Below are 21516 nucleotides of genomic sequence, written 5' to 3'. Positions count from 1 at the left end.
GAGTGACAAATTCGAGTTTACTGCCAAGAATTAAAAGGAAACTGTGAAATATAATTTTTAAATAAAATAAACTGAAAAATAGTTCTTGGGCCGTAAACTCGAAGTTTACGGCCTAAGGACTCTTTTGAAAAATTATCACACGATATTTCCTCATTTAAACCATTCAAAATTTAGGCAGTAAATTCATTGTTCCTGGGCCGTAAACTCGGAGTTTACGGCCTAAGAACCGACAGTTGAAAAATCGCCAAAAATCGATCCTACACGTCGAATTAATGCACAAGACTTGAAGATATGTGAATGTAAAAATCAGTAGCATCAATATAGAATATAAACAAGTCCAAATCCCAAACGTTGGGAGTTTACGGCCGGAGCTTACGGTCGTAAGCTCCGTCGGATCAATTTTTGCAATTTCTGGCATAATGGCACGGTGAAACACGAAACAAATTACATATTTGTGATCTAGAAGTGATTACCTTTGTGATGATATAAGCGTTTTTCCGACAATCAACAAAATTTTTTTTTTTTTGCTTTTGAGAGGGTTTGAAGGTGTGTTTGCGGCCGGAATCTCGTGAATGAGAAGATTCCGGCAGTGAACTCCTTTTACCCTTTCTTACCTTCCATTACCCTCTTACCTGATAACTACCCAGTATTTTCAACTTTCAACAATTAAAATTAAATTAAAAAACTTTGAGGGTTAATTTAATTTCGAAAATAAAAATAAAAATAAAAAGTAAAAACTAACAAAACACAATTTAATTGCTAGAAAAATAAAAACAAGATAAAATAAAATAAGATAAAACAGTAAAAATAAAAATAAAATAAAATAAAATTTAAAATTGCAAACTAAAAATTAAAAATAAAAATAAAATAAAAAACTAAAATTAAAATTTTTAAAAATAAAAATAAAATTCAAACTAAATTTTGACAAAACAAAAAGAACTTAACCACTATTAATTTTGTGATGCTTGGATCAAAGTTATTGGACAATCTTATTCACTTCTCGGTACCCTTATCTTCACATCTCCATCTGATCGATTGCCAGTATTGTGGTCCACTTAAACATGAAAAACTTTGACAGTTTTGGACATTTTACCAATGACAAGATTCAGGCATATATCTAATTATAAATATCTATTATTATGATAAATCCTAAATCTTAAATGAATTTACCTTATGACCATTTAACTAACTGCAACCAGGGATATTGTTGTCCACCTAAATCGAGCACCGAGATCTACAGACAACCTGTATATGTTCAATTTTGAAGCGTACCAGAATGTGTTTCCCATTTGCTGACATGTTCCAGCCATCAAGAACTTCCAGAGTACTCCTTACACCGGGTGAGCAGACAACCATTCAGAGAGACGATAGATTTAGAATGCATATGTTGTACATCCAGGTCGGATCTTTTCCAATCACGCAAAGGATAAAACATATGACTAACTGAAGTTTCAGAGGGATTGAGAAGAGAATGATGCATATACTGTGTACCAGGTCGGATTTGAAATCACGCAGAGGAGACAATATATGGCTAATAGACAGAAAGAATTGCATAGAAAGAAGATGCAGAGAGATAGAGCTACATATGTTACAGTCCAGGTCAGATCTCTCGATTACACAGAGGAGATAGCATATGAGTAACAGAAGGAAAGAAAGAAATGATATTCTACAGACCTAATTTATCGGAATTTACCAGTCGCCCCATCCAACCGGAATTAAGGACACACTCCGCACATCGAGGAAGAGTGACTCCACAGTTCCAGATACGGGTTATTTAGTGTAACCGACAGATTCCCATGTATATCTCTCTGCTCAACCTATCCGAGCGTCGTGATATCAGGTTAAACGGATCTAACTAGGTCAAGGTTTGTCAAGTCCTTAAAATTTATTAGGTTCAACTTTTCCTAGTCAAGTCCATTTAAAGTCTTTCATGCCTACCAGCACATCGAATACAGAGCGTAGACGATTCAACTTAGCTACATTATGCCGATTTAGATTGTCCATTATCACTAGATGATTTCATTTCCCATCACAAAACTTACAACCGAAGTTGTCAACAATAAATTTTAAAATGCTAAACAGAAATGACACTATTTTTGGATTTTTTTTTTGTTGTTTTTGGATTTTTATTTCTCTCCCTAAATTTGTGCATGGGTAAGAGTACGAAACAAAATAATGCGCAAATTTAAACTATCCTAAAACAAAAAAATGAAAATGTAAACTAATAAAACCAAAAATAAATTGAGAAAAGAAAAATAAAAATAAAATAAAATAACTTAATCCTCAAAACGTATCATTTTTAGAAATCCCACAAGCACATCAAAGTGAGCTTTGTTAAATGGCTTTGCGATCAAATCCGCCACATTGTTATCAGTGTGGACCTGTTCTATTCGAATTAAAGATCATTCATAACAGTCTCTGATAAAGTGAATTTTAATGTCGATGTGTTTGGTTTTAGAGTGTTGGAATGGGTTTTTAGCAATTTGAATTGCCGCTTCATTATCACAATAGATAAGGGTTTCTAAGTAATTCAAACCGTAGTCCAACAACTGATGTTGGATCCAGATAACTTGAGAACAACAAGCTGATGCAGCAACGTATTCTGCCTCTGCTGTTGAAGTCGAGACAGTGTGCTGCTTCTTGCATTGCCATGAAACTAATCTATCACCTAGGTATTGACATTCTCCTGAAGTTGATTTCCTGTCAAGCTCATAGCCTCCATAATTATTGTCAGTAAAAGCATAAAGATCAAATTCAGAATTCTTCGGATACCAAAGACCCAATTTAGGGCTTCCTTTGATATACCGAAAAATTCTTTTAACAGCAATAAGATGAGAAAGTTTAGGATTAGCCTGATAACGTGCGCATTGATAGACTGCAAACATAATGTCAGGTCGACTTGTAGTAAGATACATCAGCGATCCGATCATCGATCGATAGAGAGTTTGATCTACGAGCTCGCCTTTAGGATCTGGAGTCAAGAGAGATCGTTCAGCCATCGGTGTTGAAGCAGATTTAGCATCGTGAAGCGCGAACTTCTCAAAAATATCCTCCACATACTTAGCTTGATGTAGCAGGATTCCGGTTGAATTCTGTTTAACCTGAAGCCCCAAAAACATGGTCATTTCTCACAACGAACTCATTTCAAATCCTTTCTTCATTACACTTTCGAACTCCTTGCAAAGCTGTTGGCTCGTTGATCCAAAGATTATGTCGTCGATGTATATTTATATGAGTATCTGGTCCTTGTCGACGTGCTTTATGAACAAAGTTTGATCGATAGTGCCGCGAGTGTAACCATGTTCGAGCAAATGCTTTGTTAGGGTTGCATACCATGCTCTAGGAGCTTGATGCAGCCCATATAACGCTTTTTCCAGCTTGTAGACATGATTAGGATACTTCGAGTCGACAAACCCTGGAGGTTGATCAACATAGATTTCTTCCTTCACCTTGCCACACAAGAAGGAAGTCTTGACATCCATCTGAAAAACAGTAAAGTTCATATACGAAGCATACGCTAGGAAGATACGAATAGCCTCCAGGCGAGCTACTGGAGCATAAACTTCAATGTAGTCAAGACCCTCGACTTGTCGAAACCCTCGAACTACCAATTGAGCATTGTTTTACACAATAACCCCTGAATCGTCCTGCTTGTTACGTAGACCCATCGTGTGTCAAGAGACTTTTTTCCCTTCGGTAACTCAACTAATTTCCAAACACCGAGTTTTTCAAATTGGTGCAACTCCTCATGCATTGCATCCACCCAGCTAGGTTCATTTAGAGCCATTTCTACATTCTTGGGCTCAATTTGAGAGATAAAGCAAGAATACAGACATGTATTTACGTCTCCACTCTGGCTTCTAGTTTTAACACCATCATCTAGCTGGCCAATGACGTTTTCGATCAGATGATCGCGTTGAGCTCTTGAGGGTATTTCTTGGCTGATGTCATTGAGAGAAATAGCAAGAGTGTGGATGTTGACACCTCCTTCATTTGTTGGTTGAGCAGCACCAGATGGTTCTGCGACATACTCATCTACAATAAGATCAGGAAAGAGCAATTCCATAAAGGTAGAAGAGACAGCGGAAGCATTATTCGGAACAAACTCTTTCTCTATAGATATATGAGGTGTCGTTCCAGCATCAGAAGAATCAGTATGGACTGATTGAGGACTATCATGTTCCAAGAATGGGCTCCCTTAAGGAGTACAAGAAGACTCTCCCGAAAATGTTGCAGAAGGCTCCCCGTCAGGTGCAGCAGAAGGCTCCCCCTCAGATGCAGCAGAAGGCTCCCCCCTCAGATGCAGCAGGAGATCCTCCCTTATGCGAACCAGAGGTCTCTCCCTCAAGTGAAGCTTTGGCTTTCCCTTTTGATGAAGCAGAGGATTTAGATACAGGCTTGTACATGACTTCTTCATCTTCATCTTCAGAGATACTATTCCAATGCGAACCAGTTCTAGATACATCATTTGAATACACGTTTAAGGATTTGAAAAGTGACGTGTAATCAAACAACCAATCCGGACCCACTCTTGCGTCTGTCTCATTCTCTTCCAACCAACGCACGTCATAGGATTCCACAATCTGTTTGGTTTTCTTATTGTAGACTCTATAAGCGGTGCGAGCAGCATACCCTACAAAATAACAGTCATCGGCTTTGGCATTAAACTTCGGGTTGGCATCTAGGTGAAGAAGGGTGCAAGGACATCCAAATACTTGGAAATGACTGACTGACGGCTTGTGTTCATAGTAAATTTCATACGGAGTTTTTATTTGAGCTTTGTTGATAAGCACATTGTTCAAACATAACAGGCAGTGTTTATCGCCTCAGCCCAAAAGCAGACTGGCAGCTTTGAGTCACACAACATCGTTCTTGCAGCGTCTTTGAGTGTTCTGTTCCGCCTTTCAGCAACACCATTTTGTTGAGGTGTATGAGCAGAACTAAATTGACGCAGGATACCCTTTTCAACGTAAAAGTGATTGAGAAGAGAATTCTTAAACTCTGTTCCATTATCGGTACGAAGCGCCTTCACCCTATGATTGGTCTGATTCTCAACAAGTACAATAAATTTCTTGATCAATTCAGTGACGCCAGCTTTGTTGGATAGAAAGAAAACCCACGTAAATCGAGAGAAATCATCAATCACAACTAAACAGTAAGTGCTTCTGTTGATGCTTAGCACGTTCACTGGACCAAACAAATCCATGTGAAGTAATTGAAGAACGTGACTGATTGAGTTGACCTGTTTTGGCAAGTGCGGCTTTCGATGATGCTTTCCTTGAGCGCACGACACACATTTTTTAAACGTAATAAAGTCTTTGACGGGCAGTCCACAGACCATCTCATTCTTCGCAAGACGATTTAGATTCTTGGCGTTAGCATGACCTAATCTTCGGTGCCACAACATTGCAGTTTGCTCGGAGATCTTGGAGAATAAACAAGTAACTTGCTCTGGTAGATTGCTATTCATATCAATGATATAGGCGTTCCCATCCCTTTTTGATTTTACGAGAATCCATTCTTCTGGGATGACTAAGCCTGGCTTTAAAATCATGCATTCCTTGTCAGTGAAACGCGTAAAATAGCCCTTGTCACAGATCTGTGAAATGCTTAACAGACTGTGTTTCAACTCGGGAGCAAAATTCACGTTTTCGAAACTTAGAACTCCATTTGACACGGTTCCCCTTTGAGTGATTTTTCCTCCATCTCCACCTGCAAAGGAGACATATCCCCCATTAAATGATTGAATGTTGTGCAGTTGTGCGATATCTCCTGTCATATGTCGGGAACAGCCACTGTCGACAAACCAGGGTCTGACGACATTTCCCCGCAACTGGCCCTGGAAAATGTGCGGGTTTAATTAGATTCGGGCACCCATGTCATGATCTTCCTGGATGATCCCGATGCCTTTTAAGATTTATCACATTTAAACTTCTCTGAGGACATAGATGATATATTAGGAGCAGGTTTGGTAGATTATAACTCACAAACATTCGATTAGGACAATTTCTAGCAATATGACCACTAGTACCACAATTAAAACAAATCTGCTTGTTAATGTTAGAACTTGTACTGCATTTATCAGATTTGTTTTCCCTACCAAGACCCTTGCTTCTCTCACAAGAACAAGCAACAGTATTAGGTTGTGAGGCAAGTGAAGGTGCTAAACTGGTGGAGGGTTGTGAAACTAGTGGTGTTTTAACATCTTTATCACAAACATTCAAATTGTCAACCAAATTGTTCAAAAATTTATCAGACATATTAGAAGCACTCAAAACAGTATCAGAAGTAACAACTGCTGTATCGGGAGAAATAAAAACAATATCAGACGAATGAAAAACACCCCAAGAACTATTGTCACTTAAAACATTCGAAAAAGAATTGTCTTTATTTAAAGCTAAAACTTCAGGTTTAGAATCAGTTTTATGTTCAGACACAGATCCTTTAACTTCGTGATGTGACTGATTCAAGGATTGATCTGCAGGAGAAGTAGAAATGTTAGTACTTTCAAGATTAATAAATCCTCCTGAAAAAAAAACCATAAGATTTGCCATAAACCATAAAAGATTCATTACCAATTTCTTCCTTGGACAGTGGCTTATTCATATATGAATGATTAAAGGGAGGTGGCACATTATTATATCCTAGACCTTTTGATTGATTTCTCTTATATTTCATGTTGTGGTCTATCATATTTGCAACTACCTCACTTGAATGATCATATTTTCTAACATCAAGTTTGGCAGTTTCAAATTTGCCACTTAAAGTTTCAATTTCAGCAACTAGTTCTGCGTTTTGTTTGACTACATAATCATAGTTTTCGCATTTATTACTGTAGTCCTCCTGGAGTTTTCTAAAGTCTTTTATTTTTTATTCTAGTTGAGCCTTAAGAGGTTTCTGACCTTTTCTAAGTTGATATCCTTCATATCTAAGGTCTTCTACGTCCCTTTTTAATTTGTCATTTAATTCACAAAGGATTTTAAGGCTGTCTAGTTCGCTTTCTAAGTTTTCAATTTTATCATGTAGGGTTTTCACATAATCAATACAAGCCTGAGAACATGACGGGAGACTTACCTTGGATGAGTTAGGTTCATGAGAAGAGGATACCATCAAGGCAAACTGAAGCTTCATCACGTTGTCCTCAGCTGTAACAATCCATGCTGGAGTATCATCCCTTACCTGTGCCAAGTGAGCATTTTTTGGTCCAGAGATGTTGAGAGCTTGTATTTGATCTTCCCAGTCAAACGATTGTGCAACCATAGCCTTCTCATTGTTCGGCTGACCACTGCTTCGACTGTTTCCCACTGCAACAATTGTTCTGTCATTGTTTGCTCTTCTGTCCGAATGTGGGCAATCACGAGAAAAATGCCCTGGCTCGTGGCAGTTGAAGCACCGAAGCTTTCCTTTATTGAACCCAACCTTCCTGTCAGCGCTCATCCCCCAATTATCCTTTCCTGTCTTTTTGGCAAACTGTTTTGCCCTAAAGACTGCCATGGCAATTTTCCATGTGATGTCCATCTCCTCAACGTCCTCCGGATGGATTTGATCAAGATCTGCAAACGAAAATTGAGGAGGAAGTTCCCCAGCTACAAGTGCATTGTAGCAATTGATTAGCCCTGCAGTAAAGACAATGTTTTCATCAAGCTCCTTTCCCTTTGAAGAGGAAGCCACATTTGAAGGAGCAGTCAAAAATGATTGGTTATGTGGCTGGGGTATAGCTCAGGCAGAGGGAGCAGATGGATGAGAGAGCATCTGAGCCTGAGAAGGTGAATTGAAGGATAAACCTGCAGATGAATAAGGGAGTGAAGAAAAAGCATTGTTAGATGAAATGCCAAGGTTTGCAGCTGAGTATGAATTGACATGATTTATCTCTCTTTTCTTGTCATCAATATCACATGATTTGATGACAGCCATCACTTCAGCTAGGGTAAGGCGATTGAGGTCTTTAGTCTTCTTAATTACAGCCACATTCATGTCCCAAGATTTTGGGAGGGCATTCAATAGCTTCTTGTTAATTTCAAACTTTGTATAGAAGATCCCTGCCACTGTCATTTCCGTGTTGAGAGTTGTAAATCGCTGCAGTTGGGCTTCCAGGGTCTCTCCAGGCACACAGTTGAACATGTTAAACCGTTGCCTTAACATGTCTTGGGGACTTTCTTGCATATCCTCGTTTCCCTCATATACTTCAATCAGTGCCTCCCACAATGATAAAGCAGAAGTGTATTCCCTGAAACCTTGAGCAATGTCTGGTGAAAGAGCCATAGTTAAAATGGCCAATGCCTTTTCTTGTTCCTCGATAGTCACGAAATCTTCATCGGTGTAGTTTTCGATTTTCTTGTCCACCACCTGTCCTGCAACTGTAGTAGTGATTCTGATCGGATCCTTTATAATGCATTTCCACACCTTGAAGTCCTTCATCTTTATGTACTTTTCGATCCTGTATTTCCACTCGGGGAAACCATCAGTGGACATGAGCCTTGGAATGCGCGTGGTTGTACCCATCACAGCATCGAGTTCTTGATATTGATTAGGATTTTGTGATTCCATTTTTATGTAAAATTAAAATTAATTAATTATTAAATAAATTTTAATTTTAGATTTAAATAGATTTAATTAATTTTTTTTTAAATATTTACTGTTGATGGCTAAATTCCAAAAATTAATTAATTAAGCTTCGAGACGTGTTTACTGCCGATAAATGTTTACGGCCGTAAACTCCTTGTTTACGGCCCGCGAATTTTTCAAATTCTGAAACAGAAAATTTAAAGACAATTTATCTAAAATCGATTATCAGATAATCGATTTACGGCCAATGACTTTTTCTGTTAAAATTTATTTTATTTTAAGGATTGAATGCAGTAAAATATGATTATTAAAGTCCTTAAATCAAGAACTCGATTTACTGGACAAGGAAATTGTTTGCGGTGTATGATCTTGAAGAGCTTGCAGCCGTGAACTCGAGTTTACGGTCGTAAGCTAAGACCGTAAGCTCCTGAAATCACGAATTTCGACTGGAATAAAAACCCTTCTTTCGCTGTGAAGATCGTTTTGAGAAAAATCGCAACTGTAAGACGTCTTCGACACTGGTCTCGCTCTGATACCAATCGTAAAGCTCGAAAACGGATCTACCAATGATCAAAGACAAATAACAGATGCACAAGATGAAACAATAAGCAAATAAATACCAAATCGAGCTTGCATACGCTTTAAATCAATAAAACGGCAGATACAACTCGGAGAAAATACGAAGGCATCAACAACCTAACAAGTCTGACAAAACGCCCTATTTATAGACTGACTTACAACCGCAAGGAGTTTACGGCCGTAAGGAGTTTACGGTCGTAAACACATACACACCATAAACTCAAGACAAAATTGATTTTCCTACACAATCTCTACCACTAACTATTATGCCTATCCCAAACCATTATACGGGGTCTTTCAAGCTTTCCTTTTCCTTTAAGATCTTTCAAGGATTGTGCCTTATGTGATTGGCAAGCAGGACAGAAATTGGATTTTTGGCACTGATCCTTGGATTTTGAACCGAGACTGAAGGTTCGGCTCTGGTCCTTGGGTTTTGAACAGAGACTAGAGGTTCGACTCTGGGATCTGAAGTTCGGATCAAAACTGTGTTGTTGGTTATGAACTTTAGTATTGTTAGAATTGAAACTGGAGGTTCGGTTCTTAGAGTAAAAGGAATTTGGACCGAAACTTGGTTTTCGGTTCAACTGAATGTTGGCCTTGTTTGAGTGATTTCCAGCTTGAGCAACCTTCTTGGTTTGGACAAAGTCAGGATTTTGAGACTTCCAAAACTGTTTTCTCTCACTCAAGTTTTTCATGTACCTTTGATTTTTTTGGCGCTTTTGATCGGCCAGTTGTTTTTTAGATTTATGGATATTGAAGCCTGGTTTTGGCTTTGGATTTTCCTTTTGAGTCTCGGCTGGATGGGACGCCTTCTTGTTTCTTCTAGTATCTCTTTCGTTCCACTTGTGCTTGGTTTGGCGAAACTTGAGGGTTTGTTAATGGGTTCTGGAACGTATCTACCTTTCACCCTCCATGAGGTTTGCTCTGACAAGCCGACAGTTTCGTCTGCATTATCAATAGGAGCTGACTAGAAGAAATCGTCACAACCTCCAGCGTTGTCTTGATCTATCAAAATTTCCAGTTCTGCTGTTTGTCTTTCTATTACTCCTTTAACAGCATAGACTTGATTTGGAACCCTTTGAACTTTTTGGTAGACCACTGTGTTTTCTTTGAGTTTCTTCGACTTGTTATTTGTTAAGTGAGCATATTCAACCGAGTTTTCAAATATAAGCGGTTTTTCAGTCTCGGTTTTGCTCTTTAGAAACTCTGAGCAATCGATTACGTCTTCCACGGAGATCTCACTCATCTCACTTTCATCATCAAACTCAAATGTACTCTCAATATTCATCGTCATCAATTTGGCATTTGACGAGTCAAATGATTTTAAGGTCTCGGTTTTAATTTTTAACTTATCGTTTTCATCAAAGAGCACTTTTAACATGCATTTATGTTCCTTAGAGTCAATGAAAGTTTCAATTTTGTCCAGACCTATTTTATAAGCAATGGAAGTTTCTTCCAAGGACATGATAGATTCACATTCAGCAATGACCACATCCTCCTTAAACTCAAGGAAGGGCAAGATTATTTTATGAATCTTTTTCCCTATTTCACAATCTAAATGCAATTGCGTGATATTAGTATATAAACGTTTAGCAATCAAGCAAAAAACGTTACGTTGTTTCAAAAATCTTAAATTGTCTCGTTGCAAATAAATTATTTCATCCCTCGCCCTAACTAACTCCTGCTCCTTCAGCTCAATCCATATTCGTCTCTCCTTACTCTTCGTTGACAACCTGCTAATTTGGTCAGTTAGGTTAGAATTTGTTAAGCGAGTTTGCATGAGACTTCGGCTTAGATTATTAAATTTGAATTTTAGTTCATTTAATTCCTTTTCATAATCGATTGCCGGAATTTTAAGAGATTCAAGAAGGGATTGTACCTTTTTGATCAAACGATCGCAGTCGTTGATCTTCTCACTGACAGGCTTGGCGGCAAAGCATTTTTCTTCATGTAGATTCGGTTCCTCATGCTCACTCTCGGTTGACACTCCAGCCGTCACCATTAGGCATCTTCCATTCACTTTCTCATCCTCTTGTCTCGCCACAAAAGCTCTACCGTGTGTTGGCCTTCTCACCTCTTCATCCTCTGAATCTATGGACCACACTTCAACCCCGCCAAATTCGTCATCAATCACCTTTTCTTGAACAATCAAGGCGTTCATTGGACCAGCACTAGTTTTCTTCTTCTTTATCTCTTAAAGCTTTCTCATATGATAAGCTTCATCATCTTCACTCTCTCTTCTCTCGGCTAACTTTTTCAACATGCAATCCTTGGCAAAGTGATTCTTTCCGTGACAGTAATTGCAATCATACCCTGAGTCACCCACTGGTTTGTTCTCCTTCTTTTCATCCTCTTGCTGAGATGTATTCTTTGGCTCTTACTTTACCTTTTTTGAACTATAGCTTCCTTGCCAGTTTCGGTTCTTACTGACAGGGAATTTCTTCCGAGCAAACTTCTTTGGATTCGACACCATCATCGCATACTCATCACTCGTAAGATCACACTCCGACATGTCATCTTCCTCTTCTTCTTCAATCACATTTTTGTTCTTTGAGACAAGAGCTAGTGAGCCGACACCAGAGACTAACTTCACTTCTTTTGACATTGTGCTTTCATGAGACTTTAGAATTCCCATAAGTTTCGCTAGGGAATAAGCCTTGAATTGTTCATGTGCTTTCACGGTTGAGACAATCGCCATCCACTCGAGTCTTAAACCATTCCGGAAGGTGACTTTCTGTTCAATACCCTTCCTTTCAATACCATGCTTTGTCATCTTGTTGAGCAGATGATTGTAGCGATTAAACATCTGAAGCAAGGTTTCTTCAGGTTTTTGTGCAAACGCCCCGAACTTAGAGAGAGGCAGAGTTTGAATAGAGTGTTCTAGATCCTCATCGGTTGAATACAGTTCTTTCAACCTATCCCATATGTCCTTAGCTGTAGTGCATGAACTCACTAACTGGAAGGTGTTAGCTTGTAAAGCAAATCTGATCATTCTTAACGCCTTTACATTGCACAGCAGTTTATCTTTTTCGTCCTGAGGAATCTTATCCTCGTCTGCTATCAGTTTGTTATACTCCTTTTGGGTTCCACATCTGTATTCGTTCCAGAGTGAACAAACGGACCCAACGTGATTGCTTCCCAGATGAGATACCCGTTATCATCAGACCCAACCACATAATCTTCAAAGTGATGCGCCCATACCTCATAATCCTGCGTGTAAAGAATGGGTACTCTTGTAGTAGATCCAATGTTGTTGGAGATGTTGATGGGATTAGATTGTACGTCGTCTTGAGACATGATGAGCCTTCCTTGAAACTATTAGAGTCTGACCTGTAAACTTGAGAATAAGGTTTTATCAAAAACACCAGTTTCCGTCGATAAGAAAACGACGGCTCCTATATATTCGATAAAAGCGGAAACCCTATAGTATTCTTCAAACAGAAGGAATGTGTATTTGTTACACAGTCTCCTACTCTGATACCAATTGTTGGAATTAAAATTCTAGTAGGATCGATATGTTCTAAACAGTAAATAAAGCAATAAGAACAAGACACAGGAATGGCTCAAACAATGCTGAATGATTAAACTTTAACACCCCAGAAGAGCTCGATGAAGAACTTCGACTCTAGAGGTGTTTTAGGGTTAAAGAACGATAATCTAAGTAATAAACTCAAGAACGTATCTAATGCATACATGCATGCACTATATATACTACATAACCCTAACAAAACACGCATGGACAGGCCCAATCCGGTTAATACAAAACAAAGCCCATGATGCAACATATTTATCCTACACAAATATGTCCATATATGTTGATACAACATCTTTTATGGCATGTTCCTACAAACCAAGAAATTATTTTGAGCATACACTCATCTCTATAGGATATGTAGACTGTTCTCATTTCAATATAGGCAATAATACAACCTATAGTTTTAGCAAATCAATTGTCAAAAGGATAATATCCGCAAAAGATTGGGGATTGAGTAACCTTCATAAAAAAGAATTTTCAATACCTGAATCGAAAGTGTTTTTAAATTTAATTATTGGGGTTATATTGATAGTTTTCATAAAGCATTTTTATATGAAAGTCCCAATCGAAAATATTCTTGGTTTATTAAAGTTTATGAAAATGTTTATAAACAAACTATTCCAGTATGGTTCATAAGATGGTGAATATCATATGGTCCAAGTATATATATATTCTTCTTGAAGATCCGTTTAGAAAACTATATGGTTAATGGATACCAATCTTTCCTAAATATAAAGAAGCTTCAACCCAAATTAAGGGTGGAACCGAAGTTCTATCTTCTTTACATTTCTTTATTGTATTTTCTATTCCATGGATATGGAAATAGGTTCCTAAAGTGGATTATAGTACAAATAAATTCTCAACTTTACAAATGTTATACCTCTCAAAAATTTGGCCATAAATGTTGCAAAAGGACCCAGAAACAAAGGAATTATATTCCCAACAAACTATTGATAATATGAAGTAGAAAAGTCAATAAATTTGATCAAAAATAGAAAGGTCAAGAAAATATTTTTCATAAAATAGCAGAAGATTTTAAAGCTAAAACTAAGAAGGAGCCATCTAAACAAGATATTATTAAAGCATATCTTGCTTTAGTTAAGGAATACCTGATCAAAAAAATTTATTAACCCGTATCCACAAAATCAGATAGCTCGATGATTTCATCTGAAGAGGAGAATCAGTCTCAATTCTTAGTTGGTGAATCCCAAATATTGAAGATAATTTCCCTTGAGTATATAAAAACAATTTACTCAGAAAGAATCTTTCAAAAGACAAAGAATCAACAGCACAATAGGCCGCATTGGAAGAAAGTAAGGTATAATAATTCAACTTTACTATAATGAGGCTCTCCATTATCATAAAGAATGGAGTCATTTTATCAGATGTATAATTTTGTCGGCCATATTACTACGCCTCTCTATTATTTATATAAATTAGTTTTAATTTTAGTTATAAGGGCTTGTATGTTTTCATTTTGAGGTAGAGTTTTTTGACCTCCCTTTCTTTCTATTGTAAAAGAAAACCCTTCTTAGTTTGCAATAATATTTAAAGTTTGGAGGATCAGCATTCACTTGAAAGCCTTATACTTTGTAAGTTTCTTACCTTATTTATATTATTCAAGAAATTTAATTTGGTTTGTATTAGCCTAATGGAAGGCTAAATTACTTAAGTGTTGAATAATCTATGAAATTATTTCATGACTTGATTATGGAATAGTATGAGGAAAATTTAATATATATATATATATATATATATATATATATATATATATATATATATATATATATTACAAAAAAAATCTTAAAATATTTTAATTAAATTATTGTTTGATGACTATACCGATCGTTTGAGAACAATTATATATTCTGGTAACCATAAGTCGTAAGTGAGCCCATGTATTGCCAATAGGTGGTGTTTTTAAAGGCCAATATTTAATGACTCGGTTTTACCAATAGGTGGCATTGTTTATATTGGTTGTGGAGGTGGTGGTGGTGGCAGAGGTGGTGGTGGTGGTTGGTGGCAGCGGTGGTGGTGAAGTGGAGGCAGTATATTCATATATGAATACAATTATATGTACATTTATATGTGAATATTACTCATCCCCCATTGCCCCGGTACGCTTTAGCGTTTTCTAGCAAAAATAAATAATTAGTTGAGAATGGTTCCCCGATTCTCAACTTTTTTTTTTATTTTCTCAATAGATCTTACATCTATATATATATATATATATATATATATATATATATATATATATATATATATATATATATATATATATATATAGTTATATATAGTTATAATGTCAATGGACATCTATTGTGCGGACGTATGTGGATAGTCCTATTCTATGAGAATGACTAAGAGAATAGGTTGTGTGTAACGTGAATACATTCAACAATACACAACTATCATAATTATCATGCATTCATCCACATTATTATTCATATATATAATCAAATTGTAAACATGCTTTGTCAATGTAACCCCTAAAAGAATTGTATTTTGTTTACATCTGGAATAAAATAAGTATAGTCAAACTCATAAAAAGTATATCTATTGGTTAAACGTAAATTCAAGTGGAATGAAAGCCAAACAAGATGTCAATTCACTTCAAATCGTTCATCACAAACACAATATCAACACTTCATCTCCACCGGGTTCACCATGTATGCTTTTTCTTTTTTTCTTTTTTAAAATTCATTATTGTTTTAGGTTTTTTGAAAATTATAATTAGGAACATGCATTTAATTTATGCCATAAATGTCTTGTTATGCCATTGATAGTTGGTTATAGAATAATGATTTCTTTAATTTTATATGTTAGGGTTTATTTGAATAATGAGTTATACACACATATAAAAAAAATTAAAGGAAAAACAACACGATCTTCCACAGTTTATCTTAAAATAGATGAAATTTCAAGATATTCAATGTTCTTTACCTGTTGATGTGGATTTTGATAGTTCAACCAAAAACTTACGCCTTTCCAACAAGAGACATTGGAGGCTCGCATCGATTTAGCATTTCATGGTTTTAGTATTGGGTTATGAGAGTTCTTAGACAATAAACAGGACAACGGAAGCAACATAAAATCATAACTCACATAAGGAAATATGTTCACTAGATCTAGGAAACTAGTACATAAACATAATCAAGAGGGACAAAATACATACACTTGTGTTCTTTGGTTTCTTTGATTCCACCGGTTCTCAACTTTTTTTTCTCAATAGATCTTACATCTATATATATATATATATATATATATATATATATATATATATAGTTATATATCGTTATATATAGTTATATATAGTTATAATGTCGATGGACATCTATTGTGCGGACGTATGTGGACAGTCCTATTCTATGAGAATGACTAAGAGAATAGGTTGTGTGTAACGTGAATACATTCAACAATACACAACTATCATAATTATCATGCATTCATCCACATTATTATTCATGAATAAAATTAAATACAATATATGGTATAATGATATTTATAGTTGTTATTATGATTAGTTAATTTTATAAACTTTATTTTCTTAAGATATTAATTTCTATCATTGTAATTATTTAAAACATCAAACATTGTTTTTGTTTTTAAAGATAACGATATAATTTTTGTGGATAATGTTACTTTTAACTATTGTTGTTGTGAGTTATTTTAAATAACGTATTTGAAAACTCCTAATTATTTTAATTTGGTTTAAGAAGCTTAACTTTTTTAAAATTTATTTGATGAATATCTTTAGTTTCTTTGATTGTAGTTATTTAAAACAACAAACATTGTTTTTGTTTTAAGATAATATTATAATTTTTTATATAATATTACTTTTAATTATTCTTATTGTAAGTTGTATTTAAGCTACTTATTTGAAAATTATTAATGATTATAAAAAATAGTTTCATGGTTATTTTTGTTAATTTAGGATTATAATTTAGATTTAACACTACATTTATAACTTTTAACTATTTGTAGAATAATCAAGAGGGACAAAATACATACACTTGGAGGATCCAAAGTAGAATCTTTCTTTTGTGATCGTACCCAAGACATAACTAACATGCATGAAAACACCCCAACATGAAGCACGCCAAAAACCAAAATGGTCCGACATTGGAAAAGCTCTACTCGGGCGTAGAGAGCTATGCGACACGTAAAGGACTTTTTAGGGTTTTTTCTGTATTTTCGAGAACATCATCGAATTCGCTAGGGCTTTGACTGATTTCTCTAACATTTGAATCTGGGTATTATGTCTATTTATATGGCATGGATTCAAACAATAACAGTAAATATCAGGGCTTAAAATAATTGTGTCTAACTTTATCCTGATATTTTAATCCTTTATTCAGAACATTTTGTTCCAGTTATGTTCATTTTTTTCTTACGTGTAACCTAAAAGGACACTATTATTTATAGTAATATTACCAACTTGTTGTAACTATGGGCATTGTTCTCCAATAGCTCCCGCTTTCACTAGGCACTAATAATAGTTTGGTCCAATAAGCACTAAACATAGACAACGAGTATGCAATCTGATTGTAACCACTGTACTTATTGCAACTTTGCAATATATATTCCTTATACCAGTGATTTCAAGTTCATTTGATCTTCACGATATCTATATGGACATGAGTCGTGGATCATGACTAACTCTCAATGCTCAAGATTATGTTTCTTGATAGAAACTTGTGGCGACCTTATCAGACTGATTGTTGATTTGATAAACTTAGTCTTAACTTGGCCGAGCATTTGATTGTCAGCACCAAATCATTGGGGGGGGGGGGGGGCAGTGATATCTACTTCTACTGTTTTGGATGAATGATCAAATAAATTTTGATTGCATAGGCATGTACTATTCCTTATATAATATCTGATCAGTCCATTTATAGTTGCCAGTTACAAACAACGTTGTGGAAAAACCAAGACACAACAAATTGTAGAATGGACCCTCATGTATCTATATTTGAAGAATATAAAATATAGCCCTCTTAGAATTACTCATGACATGATCCATGGAGTAATCTCGAAGTGTGGTTACTCCAATACTTAAAATCTCCATTTTCAAGTACTTATGAGTATTGGTTGAATACTATGTTATGTCCATTCTTATGAACAATCTATCAATGCATCGTGGCAAGCTTAGATCACTACTTACTTCCAAGAGTAAGACTGATTGTGGATATTTGAATAAGTTAATATTCTAGAAGTGACTCCAAACATGCAAAAGAGGAACACGATGATAGACTAATGAAATGACTGATCACCATCATATATTAAGACCCCACTTAATAATCCCCAAATCATATAAAGACTTACACTACTTCGATTCCCAAATTAAAATTAAATGAAACTAAAAGTGATCAAGCCAACTCATTTTTAAATCTATTGTCTTTAACCTTGTGTGACTATCATACTTGCTCAATAATATTGGATTAGAGAATGGATCGACAAGATTGTCTTTCAATATTACTCAATTGGCTATGATGTCCTCTCATATGACTAAATGTCAAATGTGATGTTACTTACTGAGTATGTACCATGTGATCTTATGTGACATGGGTTCCTCACTCGGGGTAAATTCACTCTATAGTCACAAGACACTTCAAGAGAACCATCAGTGATCGAATTCAACACTGAGGTTATAGATGAATCTCTTTTAATCATATGGTTTGTCTTTGCAATCTAACTAAATAAAATATTATCTAAGTTTACTATTATATCCACTTAGATGTTTTACTTGATACTTGCCACACCCTGATGATGAACTCAAACAATCAAAGATAAATTTGAGAAAAAATATGATATTGTGAAGATGATTAATCACAAACATTTAGACTAAAGGGAGTGTGTCATACCCCCGGCCACCAATGGAAATGCCAATATGCGCGATGTAATTCAATGATCATAGTTATTGAATATACATTTTAACACCCTTGTTCTCTACAATCTAATCATAGTGGAAAAGATACTTAAAGTTTAAAACTTTTACATCCTAGGTTAAATCAAGTGAGCATAATATAAATTTATCTATTTATATAAAAAGAAGAATACAAGATTAGCATCCTCTTACTTAAATTGTGATCGTGAGCTCCTGTCTTCTCCATTGGTACCATGGCTAATGATACTCGCACCTGCAAAGACATATATCTCCAGTACATCAGACACTAGGTCTGATGAGTTATTCTACTATCTTTTATTACTTTCTTTCTCGTAATTCATACTCATCCTTACAGTTGATTCTCCAACTCATCTTGTACTCTGTTCATATCTTACTCTGTCTCTAACTATATATCTTCTCTATTATTCCTCTCATACTCTATTCAATCTCATTTGTATTTAGCCTAATTGACTCTATTATATATCAACTCTGTTAAATCTCAATCACTTTGTATATCTCTACAAATCTCATATACTTTATATATCTCATCTAGTATATCTCATCTCGACTCAGTCTCATATGCTTTGTATATCTCATCTCATACCAAGTCTCATATACTTCATACATATCTCATCTTATACTCAATCTCACATACTTTGTAAGTCTCATCTCAATTAGGTCTTCCATAATCTATGTATACTCATGCTCAATCTTGTATACTCTATATCACTCATCGCATACTCAGTCCCGTGTACTTCATATATTTCATCTTATACTCAATCTCATACACTTTATATGTCTCGTCTCAATTAGGTCTCGTATTATATATATATATATATATATATATATATATATATATATCATTCTCAATCTCATGTAATTTGTATGTCTCATCTCAGTTAGGTCTCATATACTCCATATATATCTCATCTCATTTTCAATCCCTTGTACTATGTATGTCTCATCTATACTTTATCTTATATACTATGTTACAACACAGTTCTACATGATCTCATATACTATGTATATCACATCTGTACTCAATATCACATTCTCATATCTCAATCTCATTCCCGAAGGACATATACACATATCTCGATCTCATTCTTGAAGAAAGTATACTCATATGTCAATCTCGTTTCCAAAGGCAATATACTTATATCTCATTCTCATTCCCAAAGGAAAGATACTCATATCTCAATCTCATTCCCGAATGAAATATGCTCATGTTCCCAAAAGAATATCAATCTCATTTCCCAAAGGAAATATACTCATGTTCCTGAAGGAATATCAATCTAATTTCTCGAAGGAAATTATGCTCATCACATGCTCTACTACATGTCTCTATGTATATCTCATACATTTACTCCAATCATATACATACATGCTCAGATACATGATATCTATGTATATTCATGCTCTATCTTCAACTCATAATTTGATGGCATTCACTTAGTGCCTCAAGGTTCTCATACATAGATGCATAAATATAAATTTTAAACATATAATAATCATAAGAAAGAGTGAGAATAATAACTCATATTATCAGTTAGTGAACAATAATTGTCCCACTTTGGCTCCTTTTGTCAATTACTGCATCTTGATCCATCTTTTGCTCCTAGGCCTATTCATACACATTCACAAGTATCTTAATATGTGTCTTAGCCTATTAAGAGCTTAATTACTCTTAAGATCAAAGTAACCACTTAATAGAGTAAAACTCTATCTTTCCATTCTCTGTCTCAAAATCTCATTCAGTTGATGAATTAAAAATTTCCCAAGACCTAATTCATTATAATCTAACTCTAAAACATCAATTACTTTAAATCATTAGTTAGGGTTTCAAACCATAACTCTCATTGAATTGGTTTCACCATGTAAATCACTTCCTAAGATTGTTAAAAGCTTTTATACACTATCAATAGCATCATAATTGAGTTATAAATTCATTAAATCAAGCAATCTAACCAAATTAAAGATTCCACCACTGAAGCACAAAGATTCATAGAAGGAAGAAATCATTAACTCAAAGGCAAAAGGATGTTAATCCATAAAATCTACCATCTCTAACTCATCTTGGCACCATTTTTGCATCATAATCTCCCATCTCTGCTCCCAATTGATCTCCCAGGAAGAATGATCGAAATAATCTCTTAAAATAAATTATATTTTGTTTTTTGTGCATCATCATGTCGTAACAAAGGGCAGTCACATCATGATGGTTGCAGATCAGCTGATTCCATTCCAACTCGGGATAGTTTTTCTTTCAACTTCAAACACGCTTACACTCTTCGTTTCTTATCCATTTTCAATGATCTTTATATCTATGCAAAGCTGGGAACGTATTCTATGACTCTATTAAGTCATTTCTCAAATAATTAATGCAAGTCTTAATTTATTAAGTTACAAAGTAGACCCAAAAAGCATAAAATACCAATTTTACCATTTTAACCAAAAGTGCATTTCTCATGCATTCTTTCTCTAGAACTTACTCATCTAACCACTTATACTTACTTAAACTTATCTTGGCAATTTTCATGAAGTTATAAATTCATATTCACATCTTTTTCTCAAAAATGACCAATTTGCCCTTTTTGGTCAATATTTGACTAAAAGTTAAATCTTTGTAAATTTTGGGTTGTTACAACATTGAACAATACAAAAATATAAACTTATATTATTACCAAAATAAAAATTACATTGTCGTTGACTATTTCTAAATTACAATACATGCCTAACAGTTTGGCGACTACAAAAATATAGTATAATAACAGAAAGTCTTATATGCGAGCTCTACCAACTGAAATGGTCATGAGAATACATACATTAAGATATGTCAATAATGGTGTTGGTGAATTATGACGGTTTTGACTGCATAACTTTTTATAACTCAAACGTGTCTTTTATATAAATGTTTTGAATATTGAGATATATAAAATGAAGTTATTTT

At 35.1% G+C, this 21516-nt stretch overlaps 1 protein-coding gene across 1 annotated transcript; it reads right to left on the bottom strand.

The window, feature by feature from the left end:
* Nucleotides 1-11521: 11521 nt before the first annotated feature.
* On the bottom strand, nt 11522-12441 carry LOC145063907 (uncharacterized). Its single transcript, XM_079011471.1, has 2 exons — nt 12296-12441; nt 11522-12236 (listed from the first exon to the last, which is right to left on the bottom strand). The coding sequence occupies exons 1-2, from the start codon at nt 12439-12441 to the stop codon at nt 11522-11524; spliced, it is 861 nt and encodes a 286-aa protein (XP_078867597.1).
* Between the last annotated feature and the right edge of the window lie 9075 nt (nt 12442-21516).

Source organism: Lactuca serriola, chromosome 1 (genome assembly GCF_051521515.1).
Source record: "Lactuca serriola cultivar US96UC23 chromosome 1, Lser_US96UC23_V15, whole genome shotgun sequence".
NCBI classification, from domain to species: Eukaryota; Viridiplantae; Streptophyta; class Magnoliopsida; order Asterales; family Asteraceae; genus Lactuca; species Lactuca serriola.
Note: the sequence above shows the minus strand (reverse complement) of the source record. Positions and strands in the feature narration are given on the sequence as shown.

What these genes read in the sequence shown, in the direction of transcription:
- LOC145063907 (XM_079011471.1), bottom strand. Translation starts at nt 12,441, where the DNA reads ATGTCTCAAGACGACGTACAATCTAATCCCATCAACATCTCCAACAAC. An exon ending in GTTGGGTCTGATGATAACGG is followed by an intron (nt 12,237 to 12,295) that starts GTATCTCATCTG and finishes GAACGAATACAG; the next exon opens with ATGTGGAACCCAAAAGGAGT.